Here is a 19,382-nt window from a genome sequence, read left to right on the forward strand (position 1 = left end):
ATTTTAGAGTTCGGGTGATTCATCTGGTCACGTATAGTATTGAGATTCTGACCAGTGTGGTTACCCAGGGAGATGAGTGGTGAGTGTGGGTCCGAGAGAGCAAGCACCAGGCTTTGGCCCAGCGGGACCTGGGTTTGAATTCCCATCTTTCACCTCCTGGCTATGTGACCTTTGACAAGTCACTGAACCTTGATTACTTACCTGGCAAATGGGGGTGATAGCTCTGGAGTTTGTTGCATAAGAAGAATGTCTATTATTGCCATTCATTCTGCAAATGCCATCCAGTTCTGGCTAGTCAATAAATTCTGGGTAATTGGAGAACTATGGGGGAGAAGCAGCAGTACACCCCAGAGTATAGTCCACTCTTTGGCAATCCTGATTTGGTTACGTGTTCCAGTTTATAAGGAAAACTCTGAACAGGAGATTGCAGCCATTTCTGAATTCTTTTGATTATTAGATAATGACTCAATATCCTTTTTGATCCTGGGGCTATTTACACAGAGCAGTTGGGCAAGTACATAGCTGGAGGGAATGAGTAGGCAATGAAAATGTTAACCGGTGACTTTGGGCTCTATCTGCACTCAGAACTATAACTTTCTATTAGGTTACCAACTGCTGGCTGGGATGATGGAGACACCAGCTATGGTGTCAGGGCCTTGCTTGCCCCATTCCACCGTGGAAAAGATTCCGGGCCAGCTATACTTAGGCAGCCATAGAAATTCAACATGGCCTGTGAGGGGGGTGGGCCTGACCAGGAATGAAAGGTATTGTCCTAATTACCCTGCCAGAGTGGCAAATAAGCCTTTTGTTCCAGAAACTTGGATCTTCCTTATCTCTCAGGAGGGTGGACAGCTCTCTTTTTGTTCCGAAAAATGCAGACCCTGCCTGGTGGTACACAAACTATTGCAGCAGAAGGGGTCAGGATGGACCCTTTGTTTAGAAAGTGAAAGAGCCAGGGGCCTTAGATGAAATCCCAGGGATTGAGACAAGCATGAGACTCAGGGTTTATCTGATGCAATTACTCCCCTGAGCAGGACTAAAGAGGGGATAGCAGGGGTCTGATAGGATTGAATGGAGAGAGAAGGTCCCAGGGCCATGCAAGGAGCACGTGTCTGAGGTCTCACGGAGTAACAATGAGGGTGGTGGCTTAGAGCAGCCTCCTCCTGCAGCCCCTGCTGGTGTGAGCAGGGACTAGGCTGGGGCAGCCCGTTTACCCCCGGGGCTGCAGCACCAGAGATGGAGCGTCACCCCCCACTTGGAGCTAGAGGAGAGGGACATCGTTGCTGTATCAACAGCAAGCACTCTCTCGCATGCCTGTCTTCTTTCTGAGTGGCTTGAGCAGAAATGTATTGACTCCCAGGTTTGGCGGTGACGAGTCTGAGATCCAGGGGTCAGTAGAGTTGGTTCCTTCTGCGGCTGTAAGGGAATCTGTTCCATTGCCTCTCCCCGAGCTTCTGGAGTTTGGCTGTTAATCCTTGGCATTCCTTGGCTTCCAGAAGCATCACCGAATCTCTGCATCTTCAAGTGCTGTTCTCCCTGTGTCTGCCCAGATTTCCTCTTTTTAGAAGGATGTGAGTCAGATTGGATTAGAAATCTACCCTACTCCAGTATGCCTCATCTTAACGTAGATAATTACAACTCTAATGCCCCTATTTCAAATAAGGTTCCATTTTGAGGTGCTGGAGGTTAGGACTTAACATATAAATGGACGGCACAATTCAACCCATACCAAGGACGAGCCACACAAGCAGGGTCCGCTGACACACGTGCTTAAAGAAAAGCACCCCAAGAATGTACCATAGAGGAATCTAAACAAGGCTCTTTACCTCACTCACACTCAATTTCCCCAGCTGTCACAGGGAAGGAGCCTCCTTCACCTAACACGGCTGTTTTGAGGGTCAGAGGAGATAATGTAGAGAAAGCTCAGGAAACTAAAAACATGAGTTTTCATTTTTATTACATTATTTCATTAATTAAAAAAGTAACTCCCATGTATTGAAGGCTGTGCTAAACTCTATCACATTCCATTCTCACCATAACCCTACATGGTGAATATCCTCATTTGATGGGAAGGGAGACAAAGATTAGATAGGTTCAGTCATTTGACCGGTGGGCTCATAAGTGGCAAAGCTAGAACTGAAACTTTGGTCTGTCAAGGCCCAAAGTCTGAGCCTTGTTCTGAATTTCTCTGGTATTGGAGCTGAGTTCTGGGCAGTAGTGAGGCTGAGGAAACGGCAAAAGAAAGAGGTTATGCTTTATACTAAGGAGGAAACACCAATCTATTGAGCCCAGTAGATGGAGATTTAGTGTAAAAGCAAGTAAGCATGGTGTTAGAGGATGGGGGGAAAAGAGAAATAAAAATATGAATAAAACCTAGTCCAGTTGTCGGCAAACTGCGGCTCGCGAGCCACATGCGGCTCTTTGGCCCCTTGAGTGTGGCTCTTCCACAAAATACCACATGCATGTGGGCGCGCACGTACAGTGCGATTGAAACTTCGTGGCCCATGCGCACAAGTCGGTATTTTGTGGAAGAGTCACACTCAAGGAGCCAAAGAGCCGCATGTGGCTCGCAAGCCTCAGTTTGCCGACCACTGACTAGTCCATGTCCTGGAGCAGGTGTGAAAGCAAATAACAGATATGGAGGGAAAGGAGTCTCTGACCCTAAGCGAGCTTGGGGAGGGGGCTCAGGAAGGGAGCAGAGGCGATAGGGGGCAGGTGACTTTGACCTGACTTGGAATGTGCCCAGAGCATGGACTGTGCTTTGAATCCCAACTCCCATAAGTTGTGTAGCCTTGAACAAGTTACTTACAATCTGGAAAAATCCGTTTTTTAAACTGCAAAATGGAAATTTTTGCTTGCCTTCTGAATAGCCACCTGCCTCTTCTTTCTCCCTAAAGGACCCCGTTTTTTGTTTTGCTAGTTACCGCCCCGCCTTTGTGTATCAGAGGAGGTTGAACTGGGCACCGGCCATGTTTGCAGGGACCGAAGCAGGCTGACCCCACTGGTGGTTGGTTCCCTTGCTGTTGATGGGGCTGCACTACCTCTGGAGTTAAGTTAGAGAATAAATGTCCTAATGCTTAAGCCAGTGGGATCATAGTTTTCTATTTGCAGCCAAAAACATCCAAAATGACTTATTACCTGATAGATTTGTGTGGAAAAAATGAGACATTCCTATAAAGGGTTTAGCACCGTGAAATGTTAACAATGATCATTTATAGGATACTTTATTATAGAATTATATAGGGCTTTCTTCTTTACTAATATGTATCATGTTTCTCCAAATACATATGAGAACATTTTTGGCCAGAATGCAAGCTTCTGCTTCGTTGGTGCCCAACTCAGTTGTCAAGAAAAATGCATAGTAGGTATTTAATATCTATTTCATAGTATGTGTGTGTATGTATGTATATGTGTGTGTGTGTGTGTGTGTGTAACTCTGATGGACGATCTAACCCAAGAGCCTTGTGAGTTGGTTGGAGACTGTGACCCAAGAAAAATGTTTCATTTTGCCACTGAAAGTGAGTTCCAGGAGAATGTACTCTACATCGTTTGAAAAAGGGAACCATGGCAGACCTTTCCAAAACCGGAAGGCGCCAGAATCCCAGGCTCTCAGGGCTGGAAGGACATCGGAACCATCTGGTCCGTCGTCTTCATTTCCCAGCTGAGCCCAGAGGCTGCCTCATGGTCAGGCAGCCGGAGGCCAGGCCAGGCCTGGAGCACAGCCTCCGACTCCTGCTTCAACCCCTTTCCCTTTTGCCATTACTTTCTTCACAGTCACCTTCCCTGAGGTTGGGCTGCCGGGAATCCATGGGAATGTGTGGGAATCCAGGAGAATTTGTGGGAATCCACTTCCTACCAAGGTCGTCCTGCAGAGTCGCTGCCAGGGACCAGGTGGCCTGGCATGAGATCTGAGACTCGGCATCCTTTGTTGACTGCAAACATCATCCCTGAAGGGTCATGAAGGGCCAGGTGTGGGGAAGAGACCTCTCCCTGTCTAACCACTGACCACTATCCAGTGTGCAGGGCTGGTGAAAGGCTACCATCCAGGTCAGTGCAAAGGAGAGCACAGCACCTGCGGGCTGAGTGGCAGTCCATCCCAGGGAGCTCTTGAAAGACTTTTCCAGTCTGCTCTAGGCTGGCTCTGCACATGGCCTACCCTCACCCTCACCCACCCACCCACCACATTCATAGCTTTGTTCACACCATTGTCCATACCTAGATGTTCCTACCTATTCTCATCTGTTCCCCATCCCCAGGTTGTTGGCCAGTGCAATTTAAATTTCAGTGCAAATATTTACTCCTCCATCAGACTTAACCACACACTCCTCTATATTCCCACCATACTTGGTCTATTCCATCATCATAAAATTTAATCCAAGATGGCTTTAGTAGGGACTTTTCTGTTAGATCTGTGTTTCCCAAACTTTAAATGCATACAAATCACCTAGGGATCTTGGTAAAACAGAGATTTAGATTTAATTGGTCTAGCCTGGGACCTGGGAGTCTGTATTTCTAACAAGCTTCCCGGTGATGCTGACATTGCTGGCCTATGGGCCACACTTTGAATAGCAAAATATTAATATAATTGGAGAGGGGCATAAGTACTATATAAATGAACTAAAGTCAAACAGAGCTAAGTAGGGGCCTGCTATGTGCTGCCCGGGGCTGACTAGAGATGCAAGCAGACCACAGGGAGCTTCCGGAACAAAGACAATTCCTGTAAAGATTGATTAACAGTTCATCTGGAGTGACTCAGTGATTGAGCATCAACCTATGAACCAGGAGGTCACGGTTTGATTCCCAGTCAGGGCACATGCCCAGGTTGCAGGCTCAATCCCCAGTGTGGGGCGTGCACTCTCTCATCATTGATGTTTCTATCTCTCTCTCCCTCTCCCTTCCTCTCTGAAGTCATATATATATATATATTCATCCATACTTTTTATTTACCCATGCCATAAAAGGAAACAGACCAGAAAATATACCTTGTAAAGGTTAAAGTTAATCCCAACATTTTGTTCCATTCTCTATTTCCCCATACCAGCAGTCTTCCATAGAAACTATAAGCAGATATAAAAGCTCAGCCTGTAGGGACAGTTAGGGTGTCTCTTCCTTCTCTTGTAAGGAGAGTCAGCCACTCTGTCGGTGGAGTGGCTTTTCTTGCTTGTCCTCTCTGCTCTAGAAACTGGCTTCCACTTTAACCTCTTGTCTGTCTGGCTCACATCTTGAATTCTCTCCTGCTTGAAGCCAAGAACACTCTTGGCTCAGGGCCGGATTCTCCCCTAGGGACTCACCCCTCCAGCATCGGTACTGCTTTTGAGTTGCCTGAGAGCAGGTGCCATGTCTTATTCATCTTTTTAACACAACCTTATAGCATAATGTCTGGCTGATTATAGGTGGTTAACACACATTTGTTGAAGTGGCTAAGTTACTGTTGTTTCCTTTAAATGTGAATATGTGATCTGAGCAGTGTTAGAAAACTGTTGTGGCTGGGATGGCAGAAAGTGAGGTGGTGCAGAACTTGGGGGTCACAGGAAGGCAGGATAAATCCTGAGTTGAACCAAGACCTCAGAGTTACAGATCCAGAAACTCAATTTTATCAGTCTCTTTAGGTTCTGAAGGACTGATTGGCACTAATACCTAAACCAGAAGGACAATTTATTCACTAATATTAGAGGCCATGTCTTTCCAGTGACTGAGTTGCTCATGTCTGCTAATGAGATACCCCTACCAACCATCCACGCTCCCCCACCAGTGCCCCACCCCCGCCCCTTTTGCTGGGATCAAAGTAGCTAGGGATAATTTAGCTCAGAACATTGACTCTGAACACAGATGACTAAATGAACGTGTGGGGAAAATAAAGCAGATAAAGAAAAAGCTTGAGAAATTGTCCCTGTTCCAAAAAGATTTCACTCCTGTAACAGAGTACTCATTTTCTCCCAAATAGTCTTTCTCCTTGGATGGCACTGGATAAAGCAGTGGTTCTCAACCTTCTGGCCCTTTAAATACAGTTCCTCATGTTGTGACACAACCATAAAATTATTTTCGTTGCTACTTCATAACTGTAATGTTGCTACTGTTATGAATTGTAATGTAAATATCTGATATGCAGGATGGTCTTAGGCGACCCCTGTGAAAGGGTCGTTCGACCCCCAAAGGGGTCGCGACCCACAGGTTGAGAACTGCTGGGATAAAGACAGATAAAGTCTGTGTTTCCAGACTCCATGTTGACCAGCCACTCCTCCTTCAGCCAACACATCCTTCCACCAGGAAGCCCAGCTTCAACATAACTGGTTCGCTCACAGCTCTTTCTAGCAGCATCTAGTCTTGAGGACACATGCCAGTGGGCATTTTCATGCCAGGCGGTGTGTGTGTGGCACCTAGAATCTCTTAGGGTGGGGATGCTTCTGCAGAAAGTATTCCATTTGTTTGATGCTGACTCTCCTTGTCCCCCAATTCTGCGGACCTCTTATTGGGCTTCTTCTCTTGACAGTACCACTGAGGCATTGGGCAGAGTGGGACAGACTGAGAGCTAGTCAGTGGACCCGCCAGGAAGCTGGGCTCTCCGGCAGCCTGGGAGCTGGCTGAGAAGGGGGCTCACAGCCTTGGTCCACTTACATGTCTGCCTTATGCTGACTGAGCTGGGGTTTTCTTGTGCCTCTTGTGGACAGCCAGCTTGTGACTCTCAGTGTCCCAACTAAGCCACCAGCCATGTGACATCCTGTGAGTCACTTCTCTCTGGACTTTAGTTTCAGATAGGCCCTATGGTCTCATCCAGCCCTAAGATGACCAACTTAAAGTAATTTATATTTATAACCTGCTTTAAAATACAACATTTTATGGAATCCCACAATTCCATGTTTATCTATGAGGAGAATGAATCTTGGAGAAGATAAGCACCTCATGAATCATCCGCCTAGCAAACTAGGCAAACTAGGTCTCAAACACAGATCAAACGTTTCATTTTCTTAATCTCTGATGGACAATGTCTCCTGGGACCTGGACAAGGAGGATTTTTTTTTTAACTTATCCGGCTCCTTTGCTTTCTCTTTTCCTTACCTCTCCCATTTCAGGGGCTGGACTGACTTTACTTTCTTTGCCTTCTTTCTGCTGAGTTCCCATGTTCTCTTTCAGTCTTCATCTCTCCTTCTCCCCTCCACCTTCTCCCTCCCCTATTCATCCCTCTCTTAGCCTCCTCCTCCCTCCCTGCCCCCTTTCTCCGCATGCATGCCAACCTCTCTTGGTAAATATTGCTGAGTTCTGCTTTTGTAAAGATGTCTCCCCACACTCCTGGGTGAATCTGTGGGTCGGTGAGGGCAGGAGGATGGTGTCCAGGTGCAGCCTAAGGACCAGGGTGGTGTTTCCTAGTCTAGTGCAGTGGCTTCAAGCATCAGCTAAAGGATGGCTGGCCTACATTGGAATCACCAGGGCTGGGAGACATGTATGATTCCAGATGCAGAGACTTTATTCATTAGGGTCAGGGTGAAAACTTAGTACTCCGTATTTTAAAAAAGCTCTCCTGAGGTGATTATGATGAGTGGCAAGGTTCATACTTGTGCCCACAAGGCCCCGCCCCTAGTGGTGAGCCAGTGAGTGGCCAAGTGTCCACAGGAGTACCAAGAGGGTCGCCTAAGGTAGAGGTCTTTCTTGTAGGTCATGAAACATCAGCTAGTGAGTTTGGCATCTGCTCCCTCCACATTCTAGGTGGATACCCCATCAGTGATACCTCCGGCGCAATAGGGGGAGCTCTTGCTTCTGCCATATTTGTGCAAGCAGAGTATTCTTATCTGCATTCCATCTATTTTTGGGTATCAGTCCCCAAACCAGAGATGTGTCCATTCCTTTTCTGATACAGTTGTCACCCCTGTTATTGGCTGGAAACGAGAAGAGAAGAGCAATTTTCACTCAATTCTCTCTAATTGAATATGAGTTTCCTAATTAAATTAAATTCCTAATTAAATTAGGATCCTAATTAAATGCCAGGACTTCCCCACATGAGATCTCTGGGGGACACCCATGCAGAACTTGGTAGAATCTTTGAGGCCATCTAGTCTACCTGTACCAATGAATCCACTCTGCCTATTGCCGAAAGATAAACAATGTTTGCAGATAAGCTCTGTGCTGCATCCTCACCAAGCTCTTTGCTGGGATCACACTCTGCCCTTGGTTTACACCAAGTGCCCTCAATGGGGGCAATATCGCCCCCAACAGGGTAAAAATATTGTGATTTTAGGTATTACAATGGTTCCAGGAGGCCATAGGAAATAAAATATACAATATAGCTATGATATTAAATTTTCATGGGGACATTTGTAATAGTGTCAACAATGAAGTCAAAAAATGTTTTCATGCAGGGAAGGTGATAAGGGAACACATGCTGAAAAAGTTTCTTAGTGGGGACAAAAGCTAGAAAAGGGTTGAGAAACACTGATTTATGCAAAGGGGTCTGTGCCTGTGGCTGAGAAGTTAAAATTATGCCAAGTCATCCACATCCTTTCATTCTGCATCTCCTGTGTCCAAGGACGAAGAAGTCAGAGATAAAATTCTCCTCTAACTGCATAGCTGTGATCATTTGTTCCACTCATATAGCTTTAGCTCCGAGCATTAGTGGCCTTGCATCATTTGTATGTATCTGTTCCATCTTCATAACTAATTATAAAACATTTTTGGATAGAGACCATGTGCTCATTTGATAGTTCATTAATTTATCCATTCATCTATCAAACATTCATTGAACACCTCTCGGCATGGGGCTAGATTCTAAAGGGACAAAGAATGCAGGATATGGTCTCCAACTTGAAAGACTTCCCAGTAAGTAAAGAATGGTGGAACAGTGTGTCAGGTATAACAATAGAGATGTGTATACGTTGCACAGAGAGGATCTTTCCCATTTGGGAGGAGGCAGTGCTCGAGCAGAGCCTTGAAGGGAAAAGGAGTTTCCCAGGTAAAGAAAGAATGTGGAATAGGAAGAACATTCCAGAAAAACTTCCAATATTCCTGGAGATGGTACAGGTGGGAAGGGACTAGGAATGAGGTCAGGCTAAAGCAAAAGGCGCCTTCAAGCTTATTCTGATGACATGGTTTTTACCCATAAAGCAGTGTGATGCCACTGGGGGATTTAAGTTAGCCAGTGGCATAATTAACTCTTTTGACTGCAATGTGGATACGAACAGGTGAGGACTGGAGCCCGGTTAAGAGATGTTGCAACAATGCAGAGTTGGTGATGCCTGGATGAGGATAGTGGGTGGGTTTTGGGAATCCAAAGAACTTGTTGAGGATGTGGGGGTGAGTAAAAATTGGTACCACCACTTTGAAGGGAGATTCATCACTATCTATTAAAACCCCCCAAAAGGGAATAGTCTGTGATTCAGAAATGTCAATTGTGGTTACCTACCCTAAAGAAGAATATTTGTTCAGCGTTGTTTGTTTGAAAGAATCAGACCAACATGTTCATTGGTAAAGAACTAGATAAAGAATATGACATTAAAAGGAATGAGAAGCACCTCTCTATAGCAAAATGGTTCTATCTCCAACACATTCTATGACTGAGTTGAAAAAAAGCCAGTTGTAGAATGATACGTACAAGTATTGACGTCCGAAAGAAAACTCATTTTGGCATATGAAGAGGCCCTTTGCAAACAGCTGCTTTTCCACTTTCTCACCCTACAGTGGACTTGTTAGGCATGGTCTCACGCACCCACACAGCACTTCTACTGTCTTCTTATTTCCTTAAAAAAACTACTTAATATCCAATAGATACAAAATAACAGTTATGGAATGCATATAGGGATACAATCAACACTCCTGTGCTCACTGCCAACTGTAAGAACAGGAAAGCATTGTCATTATTTTCAATGTCTTGTGTGTCCCTCTTAAATCTACCCTATCCTTCCCCTCTTGGGAGTCACCATTTGCCTGAACTTTGTTTATAGTTTCACATATGTGTTCACATCGTTCAGTTTTGTGTGTTTTTGAGCTTTGACATTCTTCTTTCACTTAGAGTTATATTTTTGAGGTTCCATGTTTGTATTAGCAGAGTTCTGCAGAGAAATAGAACCGAAAGATCTATGTAAAGGAGACCTATTATGAGGAGATGGTTTGTGTGATTACAGAGACAGAGAAGTCCCACCATCTGCTGTCTCTATCTAGAGACCTGCTGGTGTCATTGCAGTCTGAGTCTAAAGACCTGAGAACCAGGGGTGCTGGTGGTACAAATCCCAGTGCAAAGGCAGGAGAAGACCTATGTCCCAGCTCAGTAGACAGGCCGGAAGCAAAAGGGGCAAATTCCTTCTTCCTCTGCTTTTTCTTCTATGTGGGCCCCCAACAGACTGGATGAAACTCGTCCATATTGATGCGGGTAAGCTATTTTAATAAATCCACTGATTCAAAAGCAAATCCCATAGGTACACCCAGATAGAGTGTTTAATCTGGGCTTCTCAGGAGTGAACATTTTCCTGGCAGTTCTCAAGTAATCAGGCACTAAGTGTGTTTACTTGTGGCTCTTAAAGACTATTTATACCCAGGGAAATACAGTTGTACTTAGTGTTTGTATGAGGTTCTATGTGAGGACTCCAAGGGATGTTCTCTACGTTGTGTGTTCTCCGTGCTTCCTCTGAGTTCTTCCTTACGTTCTGTGAATTTGGAGGGAAGTAAGGAAGGTAGCATTGGCATCAAGGACAAGGGGGAGGAGAAGCAAGGGGGACCCATCGCACAGTCTCTGAGAAGGGCAGAGGCCCAGGCATTGTGCTGGAGAACATGCTTATATCACTATTTGGCAATGGTTGGTTAGTTATCCATGAACCAGAGCGGAAGACCAGACGGAAACCATGACACCCACCCCGCCATAACTTTGGGTCTCCTCCAAAACCATTTCCCTTCTGAACGTGGATGCAGTGAGCTGGAGAGAGGATATAAGTCGGCTTCAGGAAGCTCTCTCCACATCCTAGAGCCTGAGGAGGCCCTTGCCGACCCTCTCGCCTCTGCAGTTGGTCAGACCTGCCTTCAGTTCCATGGGAGGCTTTGAGGGTCATCTGTACCCAGGGCTGTCCCTCTTCCTCTACGGACTTTATCACGCACGACTCATTTTCAGGGCCTTGATACGCAACAGCCCCGTTCAGTATCTCCCACGCTGTCCCTGGAGCAAAGGCAGATGGGCCAGGCTGCAGCAAATATACTATGTCGGCTTGGTGAAGATACTGAGCGCCTGCATTTTAGTGGCCCAAGAGCTGCATAGCATTCCTGGACAGTTTGTATTCATCAGCAAGATATATCATCAGAGGAACTTTTTGTACCGCAAGCAGTGGCAGCATCTCACTCTGTACGTGACCTTCTTCCTGAGTGGGTGTGTAGATGTGGTGAGCCAGAACCTGCTGCCCCAGAGGTGCGCTGCTCTGGAGCAAAGTGCCCAGGTCCTGGGCATGTTTCTGCTTCTGTCCCTGATGGTGTCTCACATACAGGACTCCGAAGGCGTGGAGCTGCAGTCGCACATGCTGCTCATCCAGGTCATCTTCCTGCTGACGCTCGTGGTCATTGCAGAATTCTGGGCTCCCAACGTGCTGCAGCTCTGGGTGATGAAGGCCTTTTTGTATCTGATTCTAGGCTCTTGGCTGATGCAGATAGGCTTTATGCTGTACAAACCCATCTCGGGCCATAAGTGGATGGACGATGACAAAAACGACATTATATTTGTCACCACCTTCTTCTGCTGGCACGTGGCTTTCCTTGCCATTTTGATGACCTGGATCTACGGCTTCTCGTTTTGGTGGTATTGTTACGTTTGTTGATGTCTGAACCTGGGCGGGCCTAGAATGGTTCCTGTCACCTGCACCTTCTGGAGCACCTGGTGGAGAAATTGAGGGAAGTGGAGCTGTCAGAGAGGAGGACCAGGTGCCCTTCCTTCAGTGGTTCCACCTGATGCAGGAGACTCTGCTAGGATGGGCAGGCGCCCCGCCTGTGCCCTTCTGGCTTCTCTCAGTCTCATTTGCTGAGCCGTGTGCAGAGGAAAGGTGATAGGCATGTGACTATCACCTTCACTCCCAGCTCCCCGAGTATTTCCCCTACCTCTCCTCACTCTCTTCAACTCTAGCCAAGGCAGTTGCTCACCCTGCTCCTCTCTGCACTCTCCACTCCCCTCCAGGAGAATGGAAAAATAATATACTACATCTTGCCTTTGGGTCTCAATAAATACCCTTCACCCACCACATAGAATACCAGCTAGTCATATTTAGTACATCATCATAATTCACATACTGTATTACATCATAATAGTTTACCTCTCATAATAACCACCTCCACATCCGTCCTCTTTATGGATCTCTTCAATACTCATACTGAGTCAGAACTGCCATTTTGAATATATAGAACCATTAGAACTGTTACTGAGTTCTTTGTTTTGATTACTTTATAACTTGTCAAAAGGAAAGTCAGATCTTTTTTTTTCAGCTTTATTGAGGTATACTTAATATACCAAAAAAAAATCATCCATACTTCATGTATATATTTTAGTGAGTTTGGACCTATGGGGGAGGAGAAGCAAGGGGGAACTGCTGTGTTCCTGGTTGGCCCCTCTGGTCCCACCGTGGGGCATTGTCGTCCTCAGAGTCTAGATCAGTGATGGCGAACCTTTTGAGCTCGGCGTGTCAGCATTTTGGAAAATTCTAACTTAACTCTGGGTCCGTGTTACATATAGAAATTTTTTGGTATTTGCAACCATAGTAAAACAGAGACTTATATTTTTGATATTTATTTTATATATTTAAATGCCATTTAACAAAGAAAAATCAACCAAAAAAATGAGTTCGCGTGTCACCTCTGACACACGTGTCATAGGTTCGCCATCACTGGTCTAGTAGAACAGAGTAACACCCTACATGAGTGAGGCTCAGAAGGGATCATCTGCTTCCAGAATTTCTGTCTCTCTCTCCCTGAGTGTGTTCTGTAAGATCTTCTATCTGGGTATACCAGTCCATTGCTCTGTACATACCTCAATCAATTTCCAAGTAGTAGACCCACCTGGACCCACTCCTTCCTGGTTTTCATGTATAGTACAATTCAATGGCTTGTTTATTTCACATCCTTTTCTTTTTACTCCTACAGCTACCCTGTCAGATCGGTTTATAGATGATAATCTAAAATTCAAAGAAAGTGGCTTAAGGTGGCTGGTCATTTTGCTATGCCACATAATGCCATAGCTGGGTGTCAAAGAAGAAGGGTTGGAATTCTGAAGAGTAGAGGTAAATTATTAGGGACTTGGGGGACAGTGTCTCTGTGTCACCATGCTGCTTCTCTCCCTGCTGTGCCCAGGAGATGGAGCATCTGTCAGGGATTCCTAAGGTTCCCAGCCATCTGCAGAGCCTCCCCTGTGAAGGAAACCCACCCACCAAATATTGTTCTGAGGTTGCAGCTTTAAAATGGCAGCATCAGTCCCCATTCGGACTTCTGATAGCGTCCTGGGATTCTCCAGCAATGAAGGTTCCCTGTTGTCTTTTAATGGAGGATTCCCCGGCCAGCCCTCCTGGCCCCGCCCCAGCAGGTAGTCCAGATTTCTCCAGGCTTCTGGGCCTGTGGAATTCTGGCCCTTCATTCAGCTGCTGTGCTTCTTCTGGATCCAGGTGACCAGTGGAGCTCAGCAATTTCCCCTTTAGGTTCTGCTGTGTTCCTGGTTGGCCCCTCTGGTCCCATCTCCTTGGGTTTCTCCCCACAATCTTGGGTATCTTTCCAAGCCTTGCCCAGCCTTGCAGCTCCCCCGTCCTGTAGCCTAGTTGAACCTCCTCTAGTGACCTGCAATTGGGGTGGTAGGAAATCTGCTATATCCTTTCCTAGTGATATACAAAACTCTGTTTCCCACTTCACTCAGGCCTCCTCTTTTTGATATTTAGAGCATATTTTGGGTTTTTTAACCTAAAAAAAAATGATACTTTTTTGCTGTTATAATCAGACCTCATCTTGAGGCAATAGCTTTCACTAATGAAGGGATATTGTATACAAGAAGAGAAAAGCAAAGCCCACATATTAATATTTTGAGGTATTTTCACTCTACAAAGGTAAACATTGAAGAGATACCAAAGCTACAAGTTGACAGAGCTGTTGCATTTCCGAGGACTTTTGAGGTCCTATTAGATATGGATGAGCTCATTCTTGTAGTAAATTAATGCCTAGAAATATTATGTCTCACAACGTGTATCTTTCAAGTAAAATAATAAATATTAATAGGGGCCTACAGAGCCACCAAAGTTTATTAATGGGGCCTGAGATAATGGTGGAATGGGCAGGCTTCCTGTTTAGATGATAAGGACATTTCTTTATTCCTACATCACAATATGTATGCGCACTCTGACAGTAATCCTAAACTTTGAAATGTAAAACCAACTGAAGATACATTTTGGGAAGAACAAAACCAAAAAAATAAATACGGTTTTGGAGAGAAAGGTGTCATCTTCACCACTATCCACCAGAGGGCACTATCTTTACATGTGCCCATTAAGGCATTTGCTCTCCATTTAGTATTGAACTATCCATTTAATAGAAATGAAAGAGGGAAGAAAATTACAGAAGCAAGGGTTATCTAAGAATCCATTAATATAATGAAGGTCTGTGTGTTTCCTGTTAGATGTGTGAAATGATAAGCATAATATTTAATCAATAGCTACAGATTATATTTTTAGATCTATAAACAACAGATACATATATATAGATATCTACACATATATAGATTTATAGATATTTATGTATCTCAAAAATACAGAGTGTCAATATCCCTTGAGCTAAAATGGCTGCTTTTTAGCAACCTTATAAAAACCACCAAAATGCTCTTTTTAGCTTATCTATAATAATCTGTAATAATAAAAGCATAATATGCAAATCGACCGAATGGCTAAACAGCGGAACAACCGTTCAGACGACCTTCTGGATGAAGCCGGGGCTGCGAAGGCCTACTCTTGCACCAATTTCATGCATCGGGCCTCTAGTCAGAAATAGGCATGCAATAAGTAGTAAACAAAGAGTCTGGTACAGTAGCATAGATGAAATGTCAGTTTAATTCTGATCTTGGTTTTGAAGGATAAGTGGGAATTTGTTAGAGTTGTTCAGGCAGGCGTTCTAAGGTCTTGTAAGTTCCTGTACCTAGACACCTAACTTGGCATTGCAGTTCCAGAGATGGGATTTCATGGCCCAATGGTTCCAGAGAAAAATATTGAGTTCCTGCCCCCTAGGAAGGGTGACTAAGGAAGAGCCACACAAAATTGTTTTATGGACAGTTTGAGAATTTGCTTTTCAGGGCTGAGAATTGATTGAGGACAAAGTATAAACCCCTAGTCTGATTTCTTCTTCAGGGAAGGTACTTAGCTAATGTTTATTGTCTCCCTTTTTAAAGCCAATGGAAAATGAGATAACCCACAGCCAACCAGAGGAAACTATCTGGGAAGGAGGGGAAGAGGTGGGAAACAAAACTTGGATCTTAGGTTGAATTTTCCAGCTTATATGAGAGACAAGTCATTACATATACATTGATTACCTGTTAAATTTCTAGAAGGATGTTATATCCAAAAGATACATTAGAAACGGCAGATCCCTGCTTTCCCAAAACATAAAGTCAAGTTAAAGAGGCAGAACTTAAACTTAGGACTTAAAACTATCACTGGACAATAGTGACAAGGAACCTGTCAGTGCACACAAAATAGTATGGACTAAAGGCCTTAGAGTGGGAAGAGTCTGAGACATTTAAGGGGATCCGGGAGATTGGGTCACATAAAGACTGGTAGAATCTGGAACCCTGTGGAACAGGTGTCACTGTACATTCTCAAAGAGCTGGGTTCTGTTAATGGGGCTAATTCTGCCCCTACCAATCACAGTGGCAGGAAGAGCATGGCAACATGAGCAATGCTGGTGAGTCCCTGAGGGGAAGGCGTTCAACACTCATTCCACACAAAATTCCATCATTGAGAGGAAGTCCAAGGGGTTTAATTTTAAGAGGTGGTGGGAGAAGAGGCTGGGAGGGAACCCACAAGCCAGATCTGGTGAAGTTCAGATACTGTACTAAGGAGTTTGACTTTAGGACATTGAAGAGTTTGACTTTAGGACTTTCTTTATGGATGGGGCGGGCTCCAAGGCTTTGAGTCCCCAAATAAGGCAAATCACTCACACCTTTCCACTCATTAATAGATCTGAGTCATTCAGGGGCACCACGAGTGGCTCTTAGTTCTTCACGCCCTCCGTTTTCCTTCACTCTGCTCTTGTTTTCCCCACCCCACCTTCCCCACCTTATGCCACCATATATTTGAGGACAGGACAGGACCCCATTCATAAGACAACTAAGTAAAATGCCGATCAGGCCATCCTGTGTCATACCTCCTCCAGGCTAGCATGAGGTTTAGGATTAGTCAATGATTTCCTTGGTTCTCAAGTTGATATAATTACTGTGTGGAATGAGTGTTGAACGCCTTCCCAAATTATTAGGAAGTTTGAAGGCAGAAGAGGTGAGAAAGGGAAAACAAGAATGAAGAAATTACAGGATGAGTAAGGGGAAGATGTGGAGAGCTTTGTTCCCCTACCCCAATAAGACTGTCCTATCATGATCAAGCCCCTTGCCACCAGCCATGTGTATAGTTATGGAACACAACCAACTGGGAAATCTCTGCCCAACCCCACTTTCCTCTACTCAACTGTCTTAATAATCTTATTAAACAAATCCATGGCAGGCCTTGTGACTGACAAAAGTCCTAAAGATTGAAGATCTATAGAACTTAGACATTGTGCAAACCCATTCAGTGCCCACGAAAAGAAAGATGAAAAGGCGAGGTCCCTACTCTCATAGAGTTCAGTCGAGTGAGGAAGACAAGATACACCAATGGATGAAAACAATGACTTGTTCATTGTAATGATGGGAGATGTACATGATGGTGTGTGTGGGGGGCAGTGCCATTGCAGTAGCTTCTACTATGCTTGGTTCACCACAAAGATTATATGTAGAGCAGTTCCTGTTGGATGACTAGTTATTTCTGAGGCAGATGGGATTGAGATGACATTTCAGGCAATGGGAATGCAAAAACAAAGACACGGAGGTTGGAAGTGAGAATACAGAGCAATGCGTAAGGAAGAGCAATGTCTCGTATGGTCAACAGGTGGCACTGTTGAAAGCCTTTGATAGCTTCTTTCCATATAGATATTGTTTACTTCCTCTTTTATAACATCTGTAGGAAAGGAAGTTGAATTAAACATGAGGATGCACACAAGAAGTGGCGGGAGGAATTACACAGAAAAGTCCATCGTTGAGAGGAAGTCCAAGGGGTTTAATTTTAAGGGGTGGTGGGAGATGAGGCTGGGAGGGAACCCACAAGCCAGATCTGGTGAAGTTCAGATACTGTCCTAAGGAGTTTGACTTTAGGACATTGAAGAGTCTTTGAAAGGTTTTAACAATAATAACATCAGAAGATTATGGCGGCAGTGTGTGGAGAGTGCTTGGAAAGGAAAGAGCCTGGAGCTAGGGAAGTGATTTTAAGAAACTGATGCAGTAGTCTAGGTGAGAGATGACAGGGGCCTGAAATAAGGGAGTGACTTACTTTATGGATGCAGAAGAGAGGACAGGTTCCAGGGATATGTAGGAGAAACCACAAGGCATGGTCCTCGATTGCATGTGGGAGGGAGAGAGAGGGGGGGTGTGGGGGGAATGGAATCTAAGGTGATTTTCAGGTTTCTGGTTTAGATCATTGGATGAGTTGTGGTTCCAGTAACAGAGATTGGGAATACAGGAAAAGGAACAGGTTGGAATGAAGAAAAAAAAAAAAAGAAAGAAAAGAAAAAAAAAGTCAGATCAGCGTTGAAAATATTGAGATGAAGGTGCTGGTGGATGTTCATGTAGAGATGTCCCATAGCTCTTTGGGCATTTAGAACTAGAGATAGGGAAAGAAGTTTGGACCAAAAACACAGATTTTGGAATCATCCACATGGCACAGAATAAATAACTCAGGGAATGCTTATAAAAGGAAGAGCAAAGGGCTGAGAAGGGAGACAGAAAACATGGATATAAATTTGCAATACAAACACTTGCCCCGCAACCCCACCTGGAGTGTGGGCTCTCCAGCCCGCCCACCGCTACCCACAGCCACCACCACCTTTCAGAATGGCCAACAGGGCACGTGCCTGTGGCCTGAGCCAGGAGGTGCAGCAGAAGATTGCGAAGCAGTACCATGCAGACCTGGAGCAGATCCTGATCCTGTGGATCACTGCCCAGTGCGGCAAGGATGTGGGCCGGCCCCAGCCCAGGCATGAGAACATCCAGAATAGGCTCAGGGATGGCACACGGTGCTGTGTGAGCGCATTAACGGGCGGTATGTACCCCGAGGGGCTGGCCCAGTGAAGAAGATCCAGGCCTCCTCCGTGGCCTTCAAGTGGATGGAGCAGATGTCGCAGTTCCTGTCAGCAGCCAAACGCTACGGCATCTATAGCACCGACATCTTCCAGACCAGGGACCTCTGGGAAGGAAAGAAATGGCCTGTGTGCAGAGGACACTGATGAAACTGGGTGGACTGGCAGTAGCCTGGGTGATGGGTTTTTCTCTGGGGATCCCAGCTGGTTTTTTAAGAAATCCAAGGAAAGCTCTCAGAACTTATCGGACAACTAGCTGCAAGAGGGCAAGAACGTGATTGGGTTATAGATGGGCACCAACCACAGGGCGTCTCAGGCAGGCATGACTGGCTATGGGATGTCATGCCAGTTCCTCTGATCCATCCTCAGCCCTGCTCCTGCCCTCCCTTGGATGGCTTATTTTAATTTTATGTATTTATTATTTATTATTTTATGTATTATTTTATTTGTTTGTTTGTTTTTAGCAGTGATATTCCCTAGGAGCCCCTGGAGCTCTCAAGCTTCCCTCTGCCAGGGTGGGGGCCTGGCCTGGCGTGTTTCCTCTGGGGGTGCCCAATGGCAGCCTCTCCGCCTGTGCTTACTAATACATTCCCTTCTCCCAACTCACAAAACCTGGACCAACTGGCCCAGGGGTCCTCAAACTTTTAAAACAGGGGCCAGTTCACTGTCCCTCAGACCGTTGGAGGGCCGGACTATAGTTTAAAAAAAAAACTATGAACAAATTCCTATGCACACTGCACATATCTTATTTTGAAGTAAAAAAACAAAACAGGAACAAATACAATATTTGTATTTGCATGTGGCCTGCGGACCGTAGTTTGAGGAGCTCTGGTCTCTTCTTTTCTCTGACCAAAATTTAGGGTCTTTTTCTTCTCTTTCAGACCTCTTCTTCTCGGATCTCTGTGCCTTCAGTTCATTCCTTGGGCTGGGGGTCAGCAGCAATGCCTTTGGGTCTTTCTTTCCACAAATATGCCTCGCTCACAGCTGTGCTGCAGGGACTTAATGTATAGGGAGGGGTCTGTGGC

The 19,382-nt window shown here is 45.2% G+C and overlaps 1 protein-coding gene and 1 pseudogene across 1 annotated transcript; both read left to right on the plus strand.

Annotated features, from left to right (window-relative positions):
* The first annotated feature begins 11,006 nt into the window (after positions 1-11,006).
* Positions 11,007-11,780, plus strand: LOC102434802 (transmembrane epididymal protein 1-like). Its single transcript, XM_006088984.1, has one exon. It carries the CDS (start codon positions 11,007-11,009, stop codon positions 11,778-11,780), a length of 774 nt encoding a protein of 257 aa, XP_006089046.1.
* A 6,314-nt stretch (positions 11,781-18,094) lies between these two features.
* On the plus strand, positions 18,095-18,715 carry LOC102439743 (annotated as a pseudogene).
* Positions 18,716-19,382: the final 667 nt, after the last annotated feature.

This window comes from Myotis lucifugus, unplaced genomic scaffold (assembly GCF_000147115.1).
Source record: "Myotis lucifugus unplaced genomic scaffold, Myoluc2.0 scaffold_54, whole genome shotgun sequence".
NCBI lineage: Eukaryota > Metazoa > Chordata > Mammalia > Chiroptera > Vespertilionidae > Myotis > Myotis lucifugus.

Coding starts and splice junctions, on each gene's coding strand:
- LOC102434802 (XM_006088984.1), top strand. CDS start 11,007: ATGGGAGGCTTTGAGGGTCATCTGTACCCAGGGCTGTCCCTCTTCCTC.